At 34.4% G+C, this 24,339-nt stretch overlaps 1 protein-coding gene and 1 long non-coding RNA gene across 2 annotated transcripts; one reads left to right on the forward strand and one right to left on the reverse strand.

The window, feature by feature from the left end:
- The first annotated feature begins 899 nt into the window (after window positions 1–899).
- Window positions 900–23,849, forward strand: LOC134718196 (uncharacterized). The gene is made up of 13 exons (XM_063580689.1): window positions 900–979; window positions 2,486–2,785; window positions 11,857–12,131; window positions 12,537–12,638; window positions 13,342–13,425; window positions 14,599–14,658; window positions 15,145–15,267; window positions 16,179–16,343; window positions 17,770–17,811; window positions 19,773–19,874; window positions 20,062–20,180; window positions 21,602–21,697; window positions 23,576–23,849. The coding sequence occupies exons 1-13, from the start codon at window positions 931–933 to the stop codon at window positions 23,847–23,849; spliced, it is 1,791 nt and encodes a 596-aa protein (XP_063436759.1). The 5' UTR covers window positions 900–930.
- Window positions 2,980–4,246, reverse strand: LOC134719801 (uncharacterized). Its single transcript, XR_010107704.1, has 2 exons — window positions 3,340–4,246; window positions 2,980–3,062 (listed from the first exon to the last, which is right to left on the reverse strand). It is a non-coding gene; the product is annotated as an uncharacterized LOC134719801 (long non-coding RNA).
- Window positions 23,850–24,339: the final 490 nt, after the last annotated feature.

Below are 24,339 nucleotides of genomic sequence, written 5' to 3' on the forward strand. Positions count from 1 at the left end.
ATATTATAATAGCATTAATATCATCTGGGCGAGACATGTAGACCATAGTAAATAAAATTGCAGGCCATTCGATGTGTTGTCAATTTGCAGTTGTATTATCTTTGAGTACTATTACTCACTATGAATATAAGAGGACGCGTCCCTATTTTAAACACAACATGTTCGGTTTTTAAATTAACGTTAGTGTTCCTCATTGATTCAAGCCTGCGTTAAAGAATATAACACATTGTGTTCAGTCTTTTAAAACATATGTTCAAGAACATTGTTCTTGATTGAACACTTTACAAACTGACACAAGTAACATTGATAACAACAGTTCTGTCCATTAAACACAACGTGCCCTAAATTCGACCAGAATTTCCAAATCTTTCTATAACGTTTTGCCTCCGGATGGGGAAGGTCGGGTGGGGCGGTATTTTTTTTTTTTTTATCTAACTTAATGTAAATGCGCAGCAGTGGCGGATCCAGAACTTTCCCTAAAGGGTGGGGCGCACTGACCTAAGGGGTACCCGCTCAAGTCATTCTTCATTGATTTCCTATGTAATCAACCAAATTTTACCCACAAAGGGGGACTCGCCCCCTTGGATCCAACCTGGATCCGCCTATGAAATGTATTATACATTTCTATAGAGTAGGCCTCATGATTTCAGTTTTACAGTTTTTCAATGATGGAGATTTATAAAGTTTCGGCATTTACATAAATGATTTAACTCAATTTCCTAACAATAAAGATTTACTTTTACCGTGACATGTTGTAAAATGTGAATTGGGTGAATCAGGTGATATCGGTGAGATGTGATAAAAAAAAACTAATCGCGTACGAAAAGGATAGGTAAAATGGTTTGTTCGTTTCGTTTCACATGTTTCAATTCGCAATTTATATAATGCACGCGCTCCCGCTCTAACTTGAATCGAGACTTGTAAAAAAGCATGGCGTCCAACGTAAATCACCCTGCAGCATCCCCAGCGTCAGCTTCAGGTAGTGCAGTGTGCTAAAAATATATACTTGTCATCAACAAAAGTCAAGGGCTAAGGTAGAAAATCGACAATTTTTAATTTGGTCTATAATTTCTGAGGGGGGATAGGAGTGGTTATGATTCCGAAATCCCGGACTTTAAAAAATGAAATCCCGAGGTCCCGAATTTAAATAAAGTAAATTCCGAAGTCCCGAAATCCGAAAAAAAGAATTCCTATAATAATAAACTGTTAATTAACAGTGTTAAGCAAATGACATCCATGCCCTCAAAAAAAAAATCATGCATAGGATGCTTATATATTGATTAGCTGCGGAACTGTAGCTCTTAGGTCCTTGCATCCTTGATATTATTTTTTTTACTATTGGGTGCCATGGTCATTTAAAAATAATAACCATACCCGTAGCCAGGGGGGGTTCAAACGAACCCCCACCTTGAAAACTAAGAAGCACTGTTAAAGTCGATGTTCTGTTCGAATTGTGACTGTTAAAGTCGTGTTTGTGAGTCAAACGAATCCCCCTTTGGAAATTCCTGGCTACAGGCCTGATTTAACAGAAGCAACTGTAAGAGCTATGGTTCCACAGCTACATTGATATTATCTGGTCATAGGGTAGTCAGACGGCTATTTTGCCAGACAAGCTGGGGCCGTGGGACGTCAGAGCTCGTTCCATATCAAAAAGTGGATATTTGCCCACCCAAAATAGATGCGCTGCTTGGTTGCTTCTGGAGCTGACTGAGGGCTTTGGAATTGTTTAAATCGGGCATCAATCTCATAATTTTTCATTTATCTCTTCATTTATGTACATTGTAAGTTTTACCTACCTGCCAACTTTTATTTTCTCATTATAAGACAGTTTTCACAGTGAGCCATCGATTCAGCATTTTGACTTTCACTTTCAAATGGAGTTAAGTTACGAGTCGGCTCCAGAAGCGAGGAAGCAGCGCATCTATTTTGGGTGGGCAAATATCCACTTTTTGATATGGATCAAGCTCTGACGGCCCCAGCTTGTCTGGCAAAACAGCCATCGGACGTCAGAGTAATCTCGGACTAGTCATAGGGTCCTAGTGTTATTTTCGTGCAAATTGCCATGTGTTTGCACTGAAGCCACTTTCTTATTTTGACTTTTGTAGGCATGATATAATAATGTAATTTTGGATCTAATGGGTCTTCTGATTGGCTGACGTTATTTTGTTATGAGCACAAAGACTTAGTTAAGTCATGTGACCTTGACGTCATCAATGTTTTTTCATGGTTTTCTGTGGTTTAAAATGTAATTAAGAATTAATAAGAAATAACTAACATTTTTTCTGTATATTCGAAATAAGTTACCATGTAAGGACAGAATCGATCATGCTCGCTTGCTTAGTACCTATATCCGGTGTACTGATGATACACAGTGTTAAAGGAAGTAACTTTTCCTAGATCTTTTTCAGAACACAAGATATTTGCACTTTTAGACTGAACAACAAATGAAAGTTGTACTCTTCCTACATATATTGATAATTTTCAGGTAGAAGTATGTTGAACAGGCTGGAGAGGACAGCCAGTCATGTTCACAATTTTGTGAGGAGGCAGAGGAACGAGGGGACAGGGTTAAATGAAGCAGAGGATGATGATGATGATTTTGTACGTAGGCTGTCATCAACTTTTCAAACCCAGAGAAGTTGCAGCCCAAGCTCCAAAAAAAAGAAAAAAGCTAGCAGAGGGAGGCCAACAGACATATTGTCAGTGAAACTGACCTGTCTGTCGTCTCCAGAGACGAAAATTACCAGCAACTTGGATGTTAATCGCTTAAAGCGAATGGGACTTGGTAAATGTTTTATATATAAGATTTTGCCTAGTGATAAGGCCACTTTTTTTTTATTAGTTTGTCTTCTTAAAAAATATAGGGTAGGAGGAAAAAAAAATGGAATTACTACTGGTTTTTTTTACCAAACAATGACATTACTCTATAGTACAATACTTATTTCCCACTAATATCAGTCGTAAATGAATATAACACAATTCACACCTCAAGTTTATTCCAAAATATTCCAAGTTACAGTGAAGTGACTGGATCCAAAGTATAAACAGTAAGATGAGATTGACTACAAAGAAAATGCAATCATCATAAGATTTTGTACCAAAAACAATGTTCAAAACATTCACAAAAATATAAACATAGGTGTGAAAATATAGTAAACAGTCATTGTAACATCTAGGATTTACACAAGCAATGAATAAAGTTCGTATTTTCGAAAATAAACAATTATCAGATTGGGAATATTTGTCATTGTCTCAAGTTTACATTAACAGCATTGAAATAGTTAAATTTACTTTCATATTATCACAAGATGCATAAAATAAATGTAAAAATCAACATACCTTATTTGTTGACTCTGATATTTCTATATAATTCAAAATTAAAGGGTTCAAAATTGTCGTGACACGTTTCTCAATTTTCAGGGAAAAATATGATGGGGAAAGTAACCAATGTACCTAGGTTAGTTTCATCAAAAATTAATAAATTAGCAAAACGAAATTCAAAACAAGAAATTGGCCTTTACATACCAGCCCCTAAATTGGGTTCTTAACTAGAACGCAATTATCAAAAATAAATCAAAAGGACAATTATATCATAATGTTCAATAAATGTCTATCATATCCACGAGTTTGGTGGCAGCTGTGGGTTTTTAGTCACTTTCTACAAGAAGACACAGTTTCGCAATTGGTCTCGTTAACACAGAATTTGCGGTTTTCACTTTGACAATTCTAACAACATTGTCCTTGTCTTTGATTAGTTCAATCACACGAGCCATGTTCCACGAATTTCTCGGTGCATTGTCGGAAATGAGAACTATGTCTCCTACTTGCATATTTCTTGTCGGTTTTGTCCATTTTGTTCTGCGCTGCAATAGAGGTAAGTATTCCTTTCGCCATCTAGTCCAAAATAAATCAGCGAGATACTGGATTTGTCTCCATCGCCTTCTGACATAGCTGTCTGTCTTAGAGAACACACCAGGTGGAAAGCTTTCACCCGCACGTTGAAGTATCAAGTGATTCGGAGTCAATACATTTAAGTCTGTGATACTATCTGACGCTTCTGTGATCGGACGTCCATTAAGAATACTTTCTACTTCACAGAATAGAGTCATAAGTCCTTCATCAGTTAGTCGAATGTTCTGTTCGTGCATGACTGAATAGAATACCTTACGCACTGATCTAATAAGGCGTTCCCATACTCCTCCAAAGTGTGATGCAGACGGCGGATTAAATTCCCACTGAATGCGTTTCTGAATCATGAATTCCTGTATTTTATTTAAGTTCCATCTTTTTATTTCTTCTCCTAGTTCCCTTTCTGAACCAACAAAGTTTGTTCCATTGTCTGTCCTTATAAAGACTGGCACTCCTCTTCTCAAAATAAATCTCCTTATAGCATTTATGCAAGAGTCAGTGTCTAATGAATATGCCAATTCGAGGTGTATTGCCCTAATAGTCAGGCATGTGAAAATCACACCATATCTTTTAACTACACTCCTTCCTTGCTTTACCTCAAAGGGTCCAAAGAAATCTATTCCAATTCTTGTGAAAGGCGGATCATCAGCCTGAAGTCTTTCTTTCGGAAGATTTGCCATTTTCTGTTTTGAGCATGTTCCTTGATATTTCTTACATCTGACGCATCTAGACACTAAGCCTTTAATAATAGAATTGGCTCCTAAAATCCAATATTTTTGTCTAAGAACGGCTAAGATTGAATTCTTTCCTAAATGTCCAATTGAACGATGAATGTTCTCAATAATAAGTCTTGATATCGGTGAGTCCTTAGGCAAGACGATAGGGTGTTTTGATTCGTACGAAATATCCGATCGCTCCAATCGTCCTCCAACTCTAAGCGATCCATCTTTGTCGACAAATGGATCCAGATTGCTCAGTTTAGAAGAAATTTTGAGAGGACATTTCTTTTCAAGAGTCTGTATATCATCATTAAAGTGTTTATGTTGCACATAACTAATCAAGGACCTCTCTGCACACTCAACTATACTTGTCGTAAGCGTATCAGACATCTTCATACTCGTTTTTCCGTTTCCATCGATTTCAATACTGTCTTTAACACTTCTAAAGTGATTGGCTGCAAGTACGAACCGTGCTGCTATGGTGACTAAGCGTTCCCAATTCGAAAAGTAAGAAATAAGACGTTCCATTCCTTCAAATGATTCTACAGTGCAAACAGCCACTGGTTTCTTAACTTCTGGATCATTGCCGATAAAACTAGTGTCCTCGGTACACTGTGGGAATTTAATGTCTTTATTCCATAAGAAATCTGGCCCACGAAGCCATTGTGGATTTCTGTTAAATTGTTCAATAGTCGCTCCTCTCGAAGCTAAATCAGCCGGGTTTTCCTTTGTGCCTACGTAGTGCCATTGATTTACTTTAGTTGCTTCGTGAATAACAGCCAAACGATTGGCTACAAAAGTGTGAAAACGTGTCTTTGAGTTTGCTATATATCGAAGTACTGACATACTGTCTGAATAGTAATAAATGTCATCAAATGAGTATTCTATCTCTCTTATAATCATGTTTCCAAGCCTAACGGCACTAGTAGCAGCTGTCAGTTCCATCCTCGGAATAGTCATCGATTTAAGCGGTGCTACTCTCGATTTTCCTAACAAAAAGGAACACTGTATACTACCTTCTTCATCGACTAACCGTATGTAAAATACACAACCATAACCTTTGTCACTTGCGTCTGCAAAACAATGTAGTTGGCATGAAACAATAGCCTTGAAGTGTTGAGGCTTGTAGCATCTATCTATTTTAATGTTTTCCAATCCTTTAAGCTGACTGAGCCATTTGTTCCATGACGAAAGTTCTGTGTTGGGAATTTCTTCATCCCATCCAATTTCTTTCTTGCATAATCCTTGTAGTATTGATTTGGCTGTCAAAACAAACGGAGAAACAATACCAATAGGGTCATAGATTGAGCTGACTATGCTGAGAATTCCGCGTCTTGTTGACGGCTTTTCTTTAATGTTTATGTGAAATCCAAGTTTGTCATCTTTTATATACCAATACACTCCAAGTGCACGGTCGGTGAGACTATCATCTCCACAATTCCATTCCTCTATATTTCTTGCACAATCCTTTTCAGGTATGGATTGCACAACATTTTGACTGTTACTTGTCCATTTAGTCATATTGAATCCGCCTTCTTTGCACAATTCAGTTACATTCTTAATAAGCGATATAGCACTTTCTTCTGTATCTGTAGAACTCAAACAATCATCTACATACATGTTCTTTGTCAGTGTATCAATCACTAAAGAATCAAATCTATCCTTGTTTTCTTTTGCCGTATTTTGTAGAGCGTAATTACTACAACTCGGTGAAGAAGTAGCTCCAAACAAATGTACTGTCATCCTATATTCTTTAGGTTCAGTATCAACATTTCCGTTTTCCCACCAGTAGAAACGTAAAAAGTCTCTGTCCTCAACTGGAACCTTCACCTGGTAAAACATTGATTCGATGTCACCTAAGACTGCTATTTTGTCCTGTCGGAATCTGATCAGTACGCCTAAAAGATTGTTAGCAAGGTTTGGACCCTGTAATAGCTGACTGTTCAAAGAAATGCCCATGTATTTGACAGAACAATCGAAAACAACTCGTATTTTGTCCTGTTTTTTCGCATGGTAGACTCCATGGTGCGGTAGGTACCAAACTTTGCCATCGTTTCTATCTACATCTTCAGTAGGTACAGGTTCTGCATAGCCTTTCTCAATTATCTTTGACATGAAATCACAGTATTGTTGTTTGAAGTTATCATTCTTGGCAAACTTGTGTCGCAGTCCATTTAGCCTTTTTATGCCTTGTACTGAATTATTCGGAAAAACAACATGCTGGTCTCGAAACGGAAGTGCTATGCAGTAGTGCTGATTTTCTAAATGTATAGAGCTCTCAACTTGCTGCATGAATATTTTATCATCAATAGAATTCTCTCTTTTGTCTTCGTTCATTCGTTCTGGAAAGTCTAAGTTAATGCTCTGCATTAATAAGTTCAACTGTGTTTCATCACATCCTTCATTTTGCATATGAACTCTATTCACTTCAAAGCTTGAACTGTCTCTTATAACGTTCCATAATATCCACCCAAGTCTCGTTTTTGTGGCATGTGGGGAGCCGCTCGGTCCCGTGCATACGTTCAACGGTGTATAAGCATCAGGTACGTTGTTACCTATCATAATTCCTATGTCCGCATCAATCTCTGGGATATCCACTGATTCCAAATGAGTCCATTTCTTGATTTCTCTTTGAGTAGGAATATGTTCCTTTGATACGGGCAGGTTTTCCTTAGTATATACTTTAGGCAAATCCACCATGTGTTCCATTGACAGACTAGACACTTGAAGGCCATTAATTGCACATGTATTAATAGTTTGTGTGTTTCCCATTGTACTTATAGTTATCTGAGTTTTCTTTCCATTAGCTCCAAGTTGACGCATTAACTTCTGGCTACAAAATGTTATGCTACTGCCTGAGTCGAAGAAAGCATAAGTCTCGACACTCTAGGATCTATTGTTCAATTTAACTCGCACAGGGATTATTGCCATAGCACAATTCACATCACCAGCCCCTTTATCACTACTAATGGAGCTAACTACAACTGGCTGTGAGCCTTCATGATTTGTGGGTATTTGAGGATCATCCTTTTTAACAGATGGCTCTTGCTGTGACGATGATTGTTTGTTAATTTGATTGTCAATATGAAGTATAGTTGGATGAAGTCGCGCACATATTGAGCATTTGAGTCTCCTATTGCATTTATTACTCATATGGCCTTTCTTAAGACAACCAAAACAATATCCCTTAGATTTCAAGTAAGCGATTCGGTCTTCACGTGGACGAGCTGTAAGTCGTTTACATTTGTCTAAAGCATGTGTACCTTCACAATAGGAACAGCGCATCTCAGTACTAGGTGCCTTTTTTGCCACATCACATACATTTGAAACCTTTTGTCCATGTTGTCGCTGTTGATTCGTATTTCTAGAATTTGAATAATTCATGGCAATGTTGCCATATGTCGGATCTGTAGCTTTTTTGGCTTCTGCTTTTACAAAGTTCACAAAGTCATTAAATTTAACTGTTCTATGTGAATCTTTTACACGAAAAACAACATTTCTCCAGCGATCATGCATATGGAAGGGCAATTTTGACATCAGACGTTTGATATTTTCAGAATACTCTAAAACACTTCCGGCTTCCATACTCTCCGTGCCATACTGACATTCAACCAAAAACAATGCAAATTCGTCCAAAGATTGAATTTCTCCTGATTTAATATTTGGCCAATCCAATGCCTTTTTAATAAAGGCTGAGGCCATCACATCTGTATCACCATATCGCTCTTCAAGATGACGCATTGATGCCTTATATGCTCTATCGCCTGGCAGGTGACTGTAACTAGATACTACCTTATGTGCTTCTCCAAATGTCAGCTGCTCGAGGTAATTCATCTTCTCATCATCTTGTTCACAGTTCAAAACAACCTTTGATTCAAATTGTCTTAAAAACTTCCTATATTCCAATGGATTTCCGCTAAATTTCCTTATTTCCGGTGTCGGTTTTCTCAAATGCTGCACCATACTTTGAAAGGCTGTTTCTACACTACTGTTAGTATTTATAGCCGAATTTTGAATTGGCGCAGATGTTATTTCGTCACTTTGAGTTGGTCCGTATGATTCATGAACATTCTCTTTTGGAAGTTTAATATTGTTTTTGATCATGTTGACGGACGGTAGATTAACGAAATCTAACTTACTTGTTTCCTTTAAAATGTCTGATTTCGTTTTAACTGGTTGAAATATTTTTGCCATCGGATCTAAAATTGCTGTTTCGATAGCTGGCTGTACTGTACTTTGCAAAGGTTTTGATTTCAATTCAACATTTTCAAGTTTTACTTTCGGAGTTTCAACATGGTCAATTTCACCCTTTTCAAACTTGTCGTATATCTTAGCTTTTGCATCAGCTACAGCTATTTCAGTTTGCATTTGCAGTTCATCTTCATCTAACTGTAATGCCACTTTTGCCATTTCAAGTTCTCGCTTACGTTTCATTGCTTGTCGTTTTGCCTCAAGCTCAATCCTTTTTTCCTCGACTTCAAGTCGTTTTGAAGATACGGACGAGCTACCCGCGCTTCTTACTGATCTCCCATGAACACTTGCCTGCACTTTCACTGGATTTGCATTGAGATATTCTTGAATCTTGAATTGACTGTTCATTAGAAAAGTATCTCTTGTAGTATGAATTTTCATATAATCTTCCTGCTCAAGGGCATTAAGTTTATCAAAATGAATTCTATGTTGGATATGAAATTGTTCATATTCCTGCATCCAATTTCCATAGCGCAATCTTATTGTCTCGAATGTTTCGTTATCAGAAATCAGTCTTATTATTTTTTCACTTAATCTTTTTAATCCATCATAGGATTTGGTTATTTGTTCTTCACTAAATTCTTTACCTTTATCGGTATACTTTCTTGGCCTAGCTCCGCCTGTCGCCTCTGAGGTCTTCTTTGCTTCCTGTTCATCCGTTTTATTTGTTTCAAAGTTCTTGTCCATATTTGATTCTGTTTGTACAAAATCTCCTAACTCTGTGTCCACACTTTTCAAAATTACATTTTGATCTATTTTGCTGCCAACCTTATCTGTGTCCACACTTTCAAATTCTATTAATAGACTGGGTTCTTCCTTCTGTGACGTGCTCATATTCGTCAAATAAGTCAATGAATATTTCCCACTAATATCAGTCGTAAATGAATATAACACAATTCACACCTCAAGTTTATTCCAAAATATTCCAAGTTACAGTGAAGTGACTGGATCCAAAGTATAAACAGTAAGATGAGATTGACTACAAAGAAAATGCAATCATCATAAGATTTTGTACCAAAAACAATGTTCAAAACATTCACAAAAATATAAACATAGGTGTGAAAATATAGTAAACAGTCATTGTAACATCTAGGATTTACACAAGCAATGAATAAAGTTCGTATTTTCGAAAATAAACAATTATCAGATTGGGAATATTTGTCATTGTCTCAAGTTTACATTAACAGCATTGAAATAGTTAAATTTACTTTCATATTATCACAAGATGCATAAAATAAATGTAAAAATCAACATACCTTATTTGTTGACTCTGATATTTCTATATAATTCAAAATTAAAGGGTTCAAAATTGTCGTGACACGTTTCTCAATTTTCAGGGAAAAATATGATGGGGAAAGTAACCAATGTACCTAGGTTAGTTTCATCAAAAATTAATAAATTAGCAAAACGAAATTCAAAACAAGAAATTGGCCTTTACAATACTTATAACCATGTATGCAGATTGTTTCATGAACTGGTATTAATCCTTGCTGTTTTAATTAATGTGTTACAAGTAGTCCAATATCAATGTAGATTGCAGAAAGTAGATACATATATGTCTCTGATAAAAGGGAAGTGTGTTTTCCAATTGCATTTCTTTATGTTCTGTGTATTTATTTATCAAATTTAAATCAGGGAGTGACAAAATTCTTCATAACATAATACAATCTTATTGAGGAAATACTGTGAGCCAAAATTTGTTCCTGTGGAACTAATTTCACAGGAAATATGTTCTGGGAGAACTTTTTTCACAGACAATTTCTATATAATTTGTTCATCTATATGAAATAAGTTCCACACTTTACCTAGTAAAATAAGTTCTGGGTTGGTGAAATTTATTCCTTACCTAGTGAAATAAGTTCCACATTTGTGAGATTTGTTTCTTACCTGGTGAAATAAGTTCTGGATTTGTGAGATTTGTTCCTCACGTGGTGAAATATGTTCCACTGGTTAAACAAGTTATGTTATATACTAAGCACTTGTCATCAGTGAGTTTAAAGTCATTATAAAAACGTGTATTATATTGATAAGGTAATAACACAAAAAGTGTAAACATTCATGGCCAATTTAAATCAACCTAGAGTAAAGCAAAGTCTCGGTTATTGTATAGAAAGGTATATACTATGAAAATTAGAGCACGGGGCTTTGCCCCAAGCTCTTATTTTCATAGCATATACCTTTCTATACAATATCCAATTTAGCACATATTTACAACTTGAGTAATCCTGTAATTAGTCTATTGGTATGTTTTGGCTGACTAGCTGTAGCTCATTTACATAGTTTTGTAAATCTACTCACTATCATCATTGTAAGATATTGACTTCAGAATGAAAGATTGTAGTTGCTGGTTTAAGTATGTTTATTGGTATATTTGTACAAAGCTGTGTTTTACTATACATTCAAAACACATAGATAGTTTGCAGTGGCAGATCCCAAAAGAGGGTGGTGGAAACTACAAATTTTGTTACAATACCATGCGCTCTGCATGTCATATGCTTTCATATACAACTGTATGGTACATACAAACATGAAATTTTTGTCCTTTTTAAATTATGCTAGTTTAGACTGCTTATTAGCTTATATCTCGAAGTGTCCTGTGATTGTACCTTTTTTTAATTTTTTTTGCGAGTCAAAACATTTTTGCATGGTTGGTCGGGATTGGGGATTTTAGGCCTGAAATTCTAAGGTGGGAAAAGAAATATATTTTTATGTCTTGTAACATCATTATTAATGGAGAGGAAAACACTTTCTTGACTAACCTATGTAAAAGAAAGCCTTGTCCAAGAAAACATCTATCATTTATATAAATAAGTGTTTGTCAAATTAATTTCATTTTTGCAGGACCAGAAGATATGGAACCGGATCAGTAGATTTTCAGTCCACTGGTCCGGCTGGCCAGTACACAACAAAGCTTAAATTTCTACCCCAAAATATAAACAAACCAAATGAACCAATACTATGATATTCATATTTTCAGGTTACCATGATTCCGAAATAAAACTTACTGGGAGAGTTCCAACAAAGCTGGACCTGTCCATGACTAGTGCAGACTTTAATCAAAAGTTATGCAATATGTTCCCTATATTGACAAATGTGGCTTTTGAGTTGATGACTGCAAGAAAATCCAAGCTGGAGTCTCTTCCAAGCTCTGTAAACACGCCAGCTTTGATAAAAGAGTTGATGAGCAAAGAAGGGAGGTCAGGTTGTCTTTTTATAAGACCATTCACAGACATAACAGCACGTTGTCTTCAGGTATGTTTATAAGTTTATAGCTCATTTTCATGTTTGTATTTAGGTTTGGGAATGACTTATAGTAAGTCAATGGTATTTGGTATGCAGTTGTATTAGCATTGGCACATTTATTTACATGGAGATTATTAAGCCATGTAACTCAGTCATGTTTCATTGACTGAATATTTGCATAACTTGCTTAAGATGTTAGAATATTACTATTTCGATTTCAATGTTTGCACAATCAAAAGTACAAAAGGGTGAGACATAAATAAAAATATTGTTTTGAAAATAAATAATCAGTCTCTTGTTTTTAATGAAAAATCCTGCTTCATCATTAACACCCCCCTTTTTACCCCAGAATATCAAATATGATTGTCCCCTTAGCTGACAGAAAACTAATACTTTAAATATTTATGTTTACAGGATTTTGACATGAATGCTCAACCTGCTGTTCCTCTTGTGGACCAAGCAGCTGGGACCTCCAGTCGTAGGTCATCTGCTGCAACTAGCACTTCTGTAGTCCAGGTAATTTGATTTGTTGAGGGTTGCTTAATCCAGATAGTCTTGAACAATGTTTGTATTATTTTATGTATTTTGAACAGAGGTTGCTTCAAACTCAAAATATGCACTAATAAAACAAAAAAAATAAACTAGCTTTTATAGGCCTGTTGAAGAGGTGTATTACGGTACTTTGTTGTCCCCCCGTCCATCATTAACATTGGTGAATAATATTATATATAAAAAAGAAGATGTGGTATGATTGCCATATATATAATAATAATATCTATTTTGAGCTCCCTTTCATTTTTTATAAATTTTATATTCATTACTAAAGGGGAAATTTTTCTGTTTTCAACAATAAATCATATATGTGACGGTTTATCTTTATTCAATTTGGCAAAGCATATCGCATTTTGTGTGAAACTGGAATTCATCAAACCTTTTATGATTTCATCAAAACATGTTTTAATACTATCTTATTGATTTATTGACAGGATTTTTTCCTGTTTTGCCAAGACAAGTTATATCTATGATAATGCAGATCTTTTAAAAAGAATATTGCATTCAATTCTATTTATTGATTCTTTGATAAGCAAGTGAGACACAGTGCTCAGGGACTCCTTAACCACTTATGATTTTTATACCTTAACAAATAAAATTCTTTTTCAGTTTAGTTGATAAAAAATGCCTAACCACTTCTGTAAATCTGATCACATTTATTTTGTAGAAAGAAACTCTGTTGGAGGAAAGGGCACTTGTGGCAACTCAGAATGCTGAGTTCCAGCAAAGTTTAATTACAGATCAGGAAAAAGTAAGTACATCTTTGAAAACAAATTAGTAAATTTCAGCTCACCTGACTTAAATGCTCTCTACAATAATGTGTTGGTTTCAACAACATAATTGCAGATAGACAAAAGTTGCACTCATTTCCTGCTTGATTGACTACTGTTTAATTTTTCCTTTGATTCATTTCTTAGAACCTACATATGATACATGTATGTCAATGAAACTTTGTTCACAAGTAGATTTTGGATTGTACTACAAGGTGCTGCAGGAACTAGGTCACAGTTCTTCCAGACATGTCTAGTTCTCTTTCAAACTCACAAAAAATCTTCCAATATCATTAAACTTGGTTTAATCTTTGCTCACATGTATAGATCCAAGGTCATGAAGGTCCTGCATGTGATTGTACATTGTATATATGTAAATGTTCTTTTATCATGTTCATATGTGGTCATAATCAATAAAGGTAAATACAAAATGGCTCTGTATAGAGATTGGGGGGAATAGTTTTTTATCTGTAGATGCAAACAAATAAAGAGCAATACTTGGTATTAAGGGGACAACAAACATGACAAATGTGCTATTCCCTGAATATCCAGTCAATATGACAAATGTTTTATTTTACTAAACCATCAAAATCTTATAAGCTATTAACTGGTTGAGAAAGGTTAAATAAGTCTTTAGAAGACCTGATAAAATTGTCCTAACAATAAAAGTTTTGTATGCAGGGGAAAACATATACCGGTACATGTATTGTCTTTTTAATATTTCTAATTATATCCTTTGAAAAAGGGAGAGTATATTGATTTACCTCTGTCTGTCCATTCATCTGCCAGTCCGTTAATCCCATAAATATTTTTCGTCACATTTTTCTCAGGAACTAATATACAAAAATATCTGAAGTTTGGTTTCAGGGTTTTTATAAGTCTGCTATACCATGTAATGCGTTTTCAGATTCATCACTTAACAGCTTCCTGTTTACTGAACACTGGAATATTTATACACTTTTAAAAATTATTCACTTGGGATGGGGCAGGGTATCATCAGTGAGCAGTAGCTCACAGTTTCACTTGTTATGTTTTACATTAAATTACAACAGTTCCTGTTGGGACAAAATGGAAGGAAATTCTCTTTTCATGCGAATATATTGACACCCTTTTTGTCCCAGCAACAGCCTAGTTTATAATGATTATCATTTCAGGTCAGAAGACTTCAAAATGCCAGAAAAGAAATTGAAGAAAAAGAGAAAAAAATGCTAGAGGTAAGATATGAACAAAAATTCAGCTTGAGATATTCCTATGCCTTTTTAACTTTTTAAAAGGTAAAATTATCAATCTTCAATCACAGAAGTTTTATTTTCAATGATTCAGTTAATTGCAATTCTTTTAATTAAGGACAAAAAAATACCATGAAATTAAATTGTCCCAGAAGTAAATTCTATTAGTGGTTTATAGTACCATATTTTCTGGACTAGAAGTCACATATAAGTATAATACACATAGCAATTTTTAAAAGAATATATATAAGTCACACATGAGTATTTGATGCATATGAATTGACTAGAGATTGCATAAATGTCCTGATAGATACTACTAGGAAGTTTGAAATTATTGTAAGGTTTTGTGGATGTTATATCTCAAAACACAAACTACTGAATCCAATCATTAGTGACAAGAGGAGTGACTAATTAAAGGAAATAGGGTAATGTCATGAAAATAATTTAAAACATTCTTTTTTGAAAATTTAGTTTAGAAATGGTAAAAAAAGAAATCTGCCAGAAGAACCAGAGGAAGGTATCAAACTGAAATTTAAAACTAACACGAGTTGGTTTGATACAACCAGAAAATTTCTACCAGAGGATAATGTTCAGGTCAGTAGCTTATGTCCAGTTAGCTTTCAAAAACAGTTCTAGTAAAGCTTCATCATTATATCATTTGGCCTGTAGGGAACTAAAGTGGTGAGGGGGTGTACTGGTTTCAGTATGTCTATCCATTTGTCTGTTAGACACAATTGGTGTCCCTTTTAAATCTTACCTGCTCTGCTATAATATGTCTCTTAACAACCCCTATCACATCTTAAAGATATACTAATGGAGAAGGGCAATAAGGCCCTTATTAGGCCCAAATATAACTTCAAATTTAAAAGTCATCAAAGATAAACTTAAATTTGTCATAAATCGACTAAGGTATCAGGTATACAGAAAACAAAAGCAAATAGCATGTTAAATGAGTGACCGTGGCAACAAACCTTGACAAAATTTGGATATTATCATATGTAAAATATTTTTTCTTTTCCTTTTTTCATTAAATTTTAAGTATATTTTAGATTGGCAAAGTATGTGCGCAATACAAGAAAAAACTTTATATTTGGTATGATTATGTCAGTAGTTTTAATAATGCTTTTGAAATTTTTTGTTGTCTTTTGGTTGTGTACAATGTTTTTTCTTAATGTAAAGAAAAATCCAAAAGTCTAATGTTTGAAAACTGCACATATTGTGTATTTTTCACCTTATGACATAGTTGTGACATCATCGTGTAAAAATTCATATATTTTTCATTTATCTAAATTCTATGTATTTCCAAACAATAAGTGCAAATTTGAAATAGGTCTTTGGCAAAACATGGTCTAGATCCCAATAAATCATTTAGGACTTTTCTGTTTCCAAATCGGTCATGTCTGGCATATATTACCCTTTCTGAACTGTTGGTCTGCGTGCCTACACAATTAGAATGTTTATTTTGAAATATGTATGGGTTAGAAATTTATTTTGTATACTTTCAGGTGTTGCAAGACTTTATTTGCAGTTTAGAGGATTCTTCAAAAAAGTATGTACTAACAATTCCCAACAGACCACCAATGAAGTCAAGTTTCTGTCATGGGACTCTTGCAGATTTGGGAATAAGTGGAAATACCCTCATACAAATACAATGGCTAGATGATTCCAAGGTATTTTTTGTTAGATATATATTTTTTCAGGCTAGCAAAATCAAGACTAATTTAAATGAACAAAGAAAAAAAATGATAACCATCTCTGTTCAAAAACATGCTATGGTGGATGTTCCTTTGGTGCTTTACTCTCATAGTTGTTTGTTATTGCTTAAGTTAGTGAGGAGACAGTAGTTGATTTGTCTGAGCCCCTTTGGTGCCAGTTTTCACACAGACCCTCTGCTTATTGTTTGCCTATGGTGTTTATGTATTTTGATTCTCTTTTAGAACAATATTATCCTACAATAGTCTTAGTAAAATTGTAAACTCTGAATTGAGAGTTGTAATAAACTTTCCCTGCTTGCTTATTACCATATGAAAATGTTACTATACTCAAAATGCTGACAAATCTTGGTTTCTAGGGTTCTAGTCCCACCTGTTATTAGGGCCGCGCCTTTAGGCGGGTCGCCCTATAGTGATCAGTCTGTCCGTCCGTAACACTTTCGTGTCCGCTCCATATCTAGAGAACCATTATGATTTCATACTTTATACTTAACATGTATATTAACCACCACCAGAGGGCGTGTCATGATGTATGTACAACTTCCTAGGTCAAAGATCAAGGTAAAAAAATTTGGGTTTCATTTGACAACCCTGTATCCTGTGGTGAAGATCGTGTCCACTCTATATCTTGAGAACCATTATGATTTCAAAGTTTATACTTGACATCCATTTTAAACACCACCAGAGGGCGTGTCATGATGTATGTACAACTTCCTAGGTCAAAGGTCAACGTAAAAAAAACTTTGGTTTCCGTTGACAACCCTGTGTCCTGTTGTGAAGATTGTGTCCGCTCTATATCTTGAGAACCGTTATGATTTCAAATATTATACTTGACATCCATTTTAACCAACACCAGAGGGTGTGTCATGATGTATGTACCACTTCCTAGGTCAAAGGTCTGTCTGTCTGTTGGTCTCTCCATCACTAACAAATTTGATCCACAATATATTTTGAGAGGACAGCTGTTATTATTTCATACTTTATACCTGACAAACATTTTCAACTTAACATATATATTAACCAACACCAGAGAATGAGTCATAATGTATGCATCCTAGGTCAAAGGTCAGTCGGTCGGTCTGTCCATCCGTTCGTTGTTCTAAACAAATTGTGTCCGCTCTACCTCTCGAGAACCGTTAATAATTCATACTTTATACTTAGTGGGTCATAATATATTGAAGGCATAATTCTAAAAATATGTGACAAATATCAATTGGGCAGCACCTTTAAACATATTGTGCAATCGTGACAAAGGGTCAAAATCGTGTAGTACACGCCTAAATCATGAAAGTTGGCAGGTATGTGCTGTTAGACATAGCAGATTTTACAAAATTTCTTGGCTTTTCAGTGATATGGAAGGGAAAAAAATCTTTTTCATTTTCAGGTTGTAATGGAAGGTGAATCTCCAGAAAATGAAGAGCTTGATGTAAGTAAAATCTGTTGATTTTCCCTTGCTTTAAAAGGATATTCAAATTTTTGTTGTGAAAGAAATTCACCAGTTCAAAATTTTAATTGCTGAGTGTTGTGGAATACAAATGTCGGGCATCCGTCTGTCCCACGTAAACTTTGCATCGTAACTTGAGAATGACTCTTTCAAATTTCATGAAACTTAATACAGTTGTTCCGTATAATAGTTAAATGATCTGTATACTTTTTGGTGAAAATAAGATTAAAACTGTTTGAGTTACAGGACTCGTTAACTAAAATAGGGGGGTGTTTTTGCACATGTCACGCTGTAACTCAAAAACGATTTATGATAATTGCTTAAACTTTTCACACTTTTAAGTTATATTAATCTAAAGACCTGTATAATTTTTGGTGATGATCAAAATTGTATTTTTGCGTTATTGAGATTTTGTAAAAAAAGGGGGAAGGGTTTTTTTTCGCCCGTCTTTTAGACGGGACGTATTATGGTATACCGTTGTCCCTCAGTCCTTCACACTTTGGACAATAACTCAAAAACACTTTCACCAATTTCCATGAAACTTAAGTGAATTGTTTAAATCTATTGACGTAAGCTCCCTTTGGGTTTTTTTTTTTTTTCTCAGATTTTAAGTTTTGGATTTATGGGGCTTTATTCATAAAAAATTGGGGATTTTCAACACTTCGGACAATAACTCATAAAGGATTTCATCAATGTCCATGAAACTTTGGTGAATTGTTTATATCTATTGATGTAAGCTCCCTTTCAATTTTTATAAATTTCAGATTTTAAGTTTTGGATTTATGGGGCTTTATTCATAAAAAAAAAAGGGGGATTTTTAACACTTCGGACAATAACTCAAAAAGGGTTTCACCAATGTCCATGAAACTTTGGTGAATTGTGTATATCTATTAATGTAAGCTCCCTTTCAATTTTTATAAATTTCAGATTTTACATTTCCCTGTTATGAATTTTATGCTTAAAGAAGGGGGGATTTTCCAATTTATACGCCCGTCTTTTAGAGCAACGGGCGTATCATGCGCTAAAGCGCAGCCGTTTATTTACATGTCACAACATATCTCAAAATGGTTTCTGATAATTGCTTAAAACCTTGTACACTTATAAGTTATATCAATTTAAAGATATGTATACTTTTTGGTTTTGATTCAAAATGTTATTTCACATGACCAAAAAAAAAATCAGAGATATGCCGTTAGGCCTATTAAACTTGTTAATATCTCCTGTCTGCCACTGTACTATTAGTTGTTCTATTTGCATATCAAACAATATGAAACAAGTTGGTTTAGCATGTGCATATGTTCCGGACCATATGAGTATTTGGACCATACGCGTATGGTCATGACCATATGGGTATATACTCATATGGTCCGACCATGGTCGGGGTAATTAACACTCTGTTACAGTTTACTTTTCATACTTTTAAACTCTTCATATGGTATGACCGTTCATTCAAAATACGCTATCATATAGGTAATTTTATCATTATATTATAATAAAAAGATAAGCTAAATAATAATAAGAAGTTTCACATAGTTACTTAATTTTACCTAATTTTCAAATTTAAAGTAAACACATTTTATACCGATGGTCATTACCGATTTGGCATCAATATAAAATTTTTACGTAGTTTTTTTTATTATAAAATTTAAAAAATTGTCATGTTTTAAACCATCACTGTTTTTTTAGATAAAGTTTTTGTATTATTGAAACTTTTATAATGTAATTTGAAAAAAATATATATACCTATATGGTCCAAATACTCATATGGTCCGGCCCGTTAATAACCAAACGAGTATTATACTCATATGGTCCGACCATACGCGTACGGTCGGACCATATGAGTATATGCATATGGTCATGACCATACGCGTATGGTCCAAATACTTAAATGGTCGGGAACAAATACATTAGACCACGTTCATTTTAATTTTCATATATTACAGGATTTGTTACCACCCTTGGTTGTCCAACAAAGAACAAGAAGAAGAGCAGCGCAGCATGCAGAGCAGATAATTAGCAGGGCATGTGTGGATATCGGAGTTGCAGTATGTTTTTTAAAAGGGCTGTACAGAATGAATATATATATTTTCTCTAATAAAAGTAAAAGGGTGAAAATAGTTAATGAAACACACATGGACTTGATCATTGCATGTGTCTCATTTAAGTATGTAGTTAAATGAATATAGTGGGCACATGTCTTCCATGGAAGACTAACATCTAATTTTTTTGTAGGATACATCTTCAAGTGATGAAGAAATTGTCTTGGATAAGGAAGCATCTGGTTCCAATCCAGCTATTAGTTCAAATTTGACTTTGCCTCTAGATCAAGGAAATGAAGAAATTGGTGAAAGGTAATGCTTTTTATGCCCCACCTACGATAGTAGAGGGGCATTATGTTTTCTGGTATGTGACTCTGTTCGTTCGTCCGTTTGTGAGTCCGTTCGCTTCAGGTTAAAGTTTTTGGTCAAGGTAGTTTTTGAAGAAGTTGAAGTCCAATCAAACGACTTATCCAAATTTCATGAAACTTAGTATAGTTGTTTCTTATGATGATCAAATGATCTGTATACTTTTTGCTAAAAATTAGATTTAAACTTTTTGATTTACGGCACTTTGTAACTAAAACAGGGGGGTGTTTTTTTCACATGTAGCACTGTATCTTAAAAACGATTCTTGATTATGGCTTAAAACTTTAAACACTTCTTAGTTATATTAATCTGTATACTTTTGATGATGATTCAAAATTTCATTTTTGAGTTATTGAGTATTTTGTAAAAAAGGGGGAGTTTTTTTTTACATGTCGCGCCATATCTCAAAATCCATATATGATTATTGCTACAAACTTTACACAGGTCTTTATTATATTAATCTTAAGATCTGTATACTTTTTGATGATGATTCAAAATTTCATTTTTGAGTTATTGAGTATTTTGTAAAAAAGGGGGAATTTTTTTTTACATGTTGTGCCGTATCTCTATAACAATTTATGATTATTGCTTACAACTTTACACACTTCTTTGTTACAAAATGTCAAAATGACCAAAAAATGACGAGGACAGTTAAGCGTCTTTTATGGAGACAAAAACTATATTTCTAAAAAGTCTGGGGTTCTTCAATCAAAATAATAGCAAGCTAAACTAAATGAGATTATTATAAGGGTTAAATCTCGTCTGTACTAGCCAAATTTCACAAATTTAAAGTTGTTTATAAAAAAAATAAATATCATGAATGATGGTTAATTACGTTTTTCGGGTTAACGGTTACACCGCATGGTTCTATTATTACAAAAGGAAAACACCTGGGACGTAAAATCACATGGTTCTATTATCATAGGAAAACACCCGAGATGTCCCAAAAATATATAGGTGCTCCTATTATTGGGGAGGATTACACAGTTGTGTACACACACATGGCGGAAAAGTATCGTGCGCCACGTGGGCACTTACATTTGTCACTGTATGTGCCATTTCTTGTCAATATGCGCTATAGGCGCAGGGCACACATCCTTCCCAATCACTGGTTAAACAACTAACCAACATAGCAACTCTGCTTGTGCATTTTTGATGCCATCTACAATTTTTTTGACTTTTGACAATCTCAATTAATATTAACTCTTCCAAACTTAATAAAAAAAATCAAAAATATATGGAACCATGTTTGCAAAATTTAATACATAATAATAAATATACTTATATAGGTGATTAAAAAACTAGATTGTGTTGTCGAATTTGAGGTTGTGAATCCTGTTATGATTTTTTTATGCGTCTATTTTCAGTGGCATTCCACAAGTATCAAACCAGGAATTCCAAGTTGAGTTTGAAAATGTCCATGAAAACGCAATGAATGCTGAAGTACCAGTATTGCTGCCACAGTAAGTAAATTTATTATCACGAGAACATCATTGTGTATCATCAGTACAGCAAATAGGTACTAACCAAGTGGGTGTGATTGATTTTAACCTCACATGGTAACGGAAATCTTTGTTTTGTTCACATAATATCCCTGTGTACCTCAATCTGGACATAACTGTTGTTTTAAGAAATGATTTGGTCGTAGGTTAGAGATGTCTCATTATTTTCTCAGAACACGAACAATTACTAAAAACATGTGCAAATACTTGTCAAACAAGTTGACAATTGTCCAATATCTTATTTTATATTAATTGCAACTCTAATTCTGATGGAAGGCCACTGTGCGTGTGTATCAATAATTGGCATTGAAATCTTTCAGGCATATGTTTTTTCTGATATTTTATTCTTAAAAGAAGCTTTGTGTACAGTGTTAAGCTGACCACATAAATCCTTCTGTATTGTGCATAGTTAAGTTGCTGTATAGACCGTACACAAAATCAAAATTTTCATACTCATTTATTACCCAAAAACTAGGAATGAGTAATCACAGGTAGGTTTATGATTGGTAACTAATACTTCTGCCCTGTATTAACTTTCTTTCAGGTAAAACATGACAATTGTATCAAAATTGGAAGTTGGTGTTGACATTCACAACTTTTTGCACATAAATAAGTTAATTGTTCTTATTAGAATATAAAAGTTGTCGTATAAATAGGAAAAAATCATGTGAAAATTAGGAATTTCAGATGTTGATAAAACAAAACAAAGATTTTTGTTACCGTGTCAGTTCAAAATCGATCATGCCTACTTGGTTAGTATCTATATCTGCTGTACAATGATACACATTGAACATGGATGAATTTAAACATGTGATTTTTGGAGCTGGAAATTTCCAATTCCATAGATGAAGTATTGTGATTTTACTTTTTTATATATCAGTGAGTCCAAGTTTTTTTTCTTACATGTAGATAGATATTTTCCTGAAAAGATAACTACATTGGAGATGAATGTGGTATTTGATAAATGCAGCCTTATATCTTTTATCATGTTGACTTGAATGCAACAGACATTAGACATGCTATATTAATTTAATAGGTATAGGGGAGGGTTGAGATCTCATAATTATGTTTAACCCTGTCGCAAATTTGCGTCTGTCCCAAGTCTGGCTTTTGTTAGTCTTGTATGATTTTTATACCCCCGCTTTCAAAAAAGGGGGGTATACTGTTTTACCTCTGTCCATCTGTCAGTCCGTCCAATGAAACTTTCGTCACATTTTTCTCAGGAACTACACATCCACCCTTTCTGTAATTTGGTATCAACATTTATATATGTCAGCCATACTGTGTGATGCATTTTCAGATTCATCATTCATCGACTTCCTGTTTACTGAACACTTGTATGATTTTACACATGATAGCCAAGTTGAAAATTTTCGTCACATTTTTCTCTGGAACAACAATACAAGGATTTCTGAAATTTGGTTTCAGGATTTATATAAGTCAGCTATACCGTGTGATGCGTTTTCAGATTCATCACTCGACAACTTCCTGTTTACCGAATACTTGCATATTTTTACACTATTAATATTATGCATTTGCCGCAAGTGTATCATCAGTGAGCAGTATCTCGCAGTTTCACTTGCTAATTTTAGTTTCTTGTGTATTATTCGGAGTTTAGTATGACGTTCATTATCACTGTACTAGTATACATATTTATTAAGGAGCCAGCTGAAGGACACCTACAGGTATGTTGTTATTCGCTACATTGAAGACCCATTGGTGGCCTTCGGCTGTTGTTTGCTCTAGACTATGGTCGGGTTGGTGTCCCTTTGACACATTCACCATTTCCTTTCTTAATTTTAGTTCCTGGAATAATGATTCTGTTTTTCTTCTACATAGACCATCAACAGATAAATTGCAGATGGCTTTAAAGTCATTTGCAAAAGAAGTTCTGGGGAATCGTGTTGATGGCAGCATGAGAATGGTTATAAGAAGACAAACTGCTTTAGATGATGCATTACAAAATGTTGCCAGGGCACAAAATCGTCTCTTGCAGCCAATTTCTGTTAGATTCATTGGGGAATCTGCAGTCGATGAAGGAGGCCCTTCAAGAGAGTTGTCTTCAGAAATTGTAGTGCAGATAAAACATTCATCATGTGTCGAAGGTATTTAAGTTGCGCTAAATTGCTTTGTTGCATATTTGAGGAGTTCACTTTCATAGGCTAGGTCTCATAAAATTTGTCTAATTGATCAGTCTTAAATGAAGATGGATATTGATTCATACTTCAATTTTTTAAGCCAACACATATGTTTAAATTGTGCACATGCTATTATGAAATTGTTTGAAGAATTTTTTGACAAAACACTTATGATTAAAAAGTGAGAAGTTTACTCTTATTTTTACGCCTTAGTTTACTCAAAAAGTTTGGATCCTAATCATGATAGACTTTTGAAAATTTTTAATTAAATCAGGATAAAGTCTTGAATGTTATCTTCATCATCATGGATGCAATAAGAGACTACAATTCTATTCATCTACTTTCTGCAATTACATTGGGTGTATAGGATGATAGGAATGGCTTGTATAAATATTGAAATTGGATAAGAGTAGACAAATTAAATCTTAATGGTTTTTTTTGTACAACTAATCTAATTTGTCATAA

The sequence above is a fragment of the Mytilus trossulus genome, chromosome 5 (assembly GCF_036588685.1).
Source record: "Mytilus trossulus isolate FHL-02 chromosome 5, PNRI_Mtr1.1.1.hap1, whole genome shotgun sequence".
Taxonomy (NCBI): Eukaryota; Metazoa; Mollusca; class Bivalvia; order Mytilida; family Mytilidae; genus Mytilus; species Mytilus trossulus.

Coding starts and splice junctions, on each gene's coding strand:
- LOC134718196 (XM_063580689.1), top strand. CDS start 931: ATGGCGTCCAACGTAAATCACCCTGCAGCATCCCCAGCGTCAGCTTCA. Junction 14,659..15,144: donor AAGAGAAAAAAATGCTAGAG/GTAAGATATGAA, acceptor TTGAAAATTTAG/TTTAGAAATGGTAAAAAAAG. Junction 17,812..19,772: donor CAGAAAATGAAGAGCTTGAT/GTAAGTAAAATC, acceptor CATATATTACAG/GATTTGTTACCACCCTTGGT.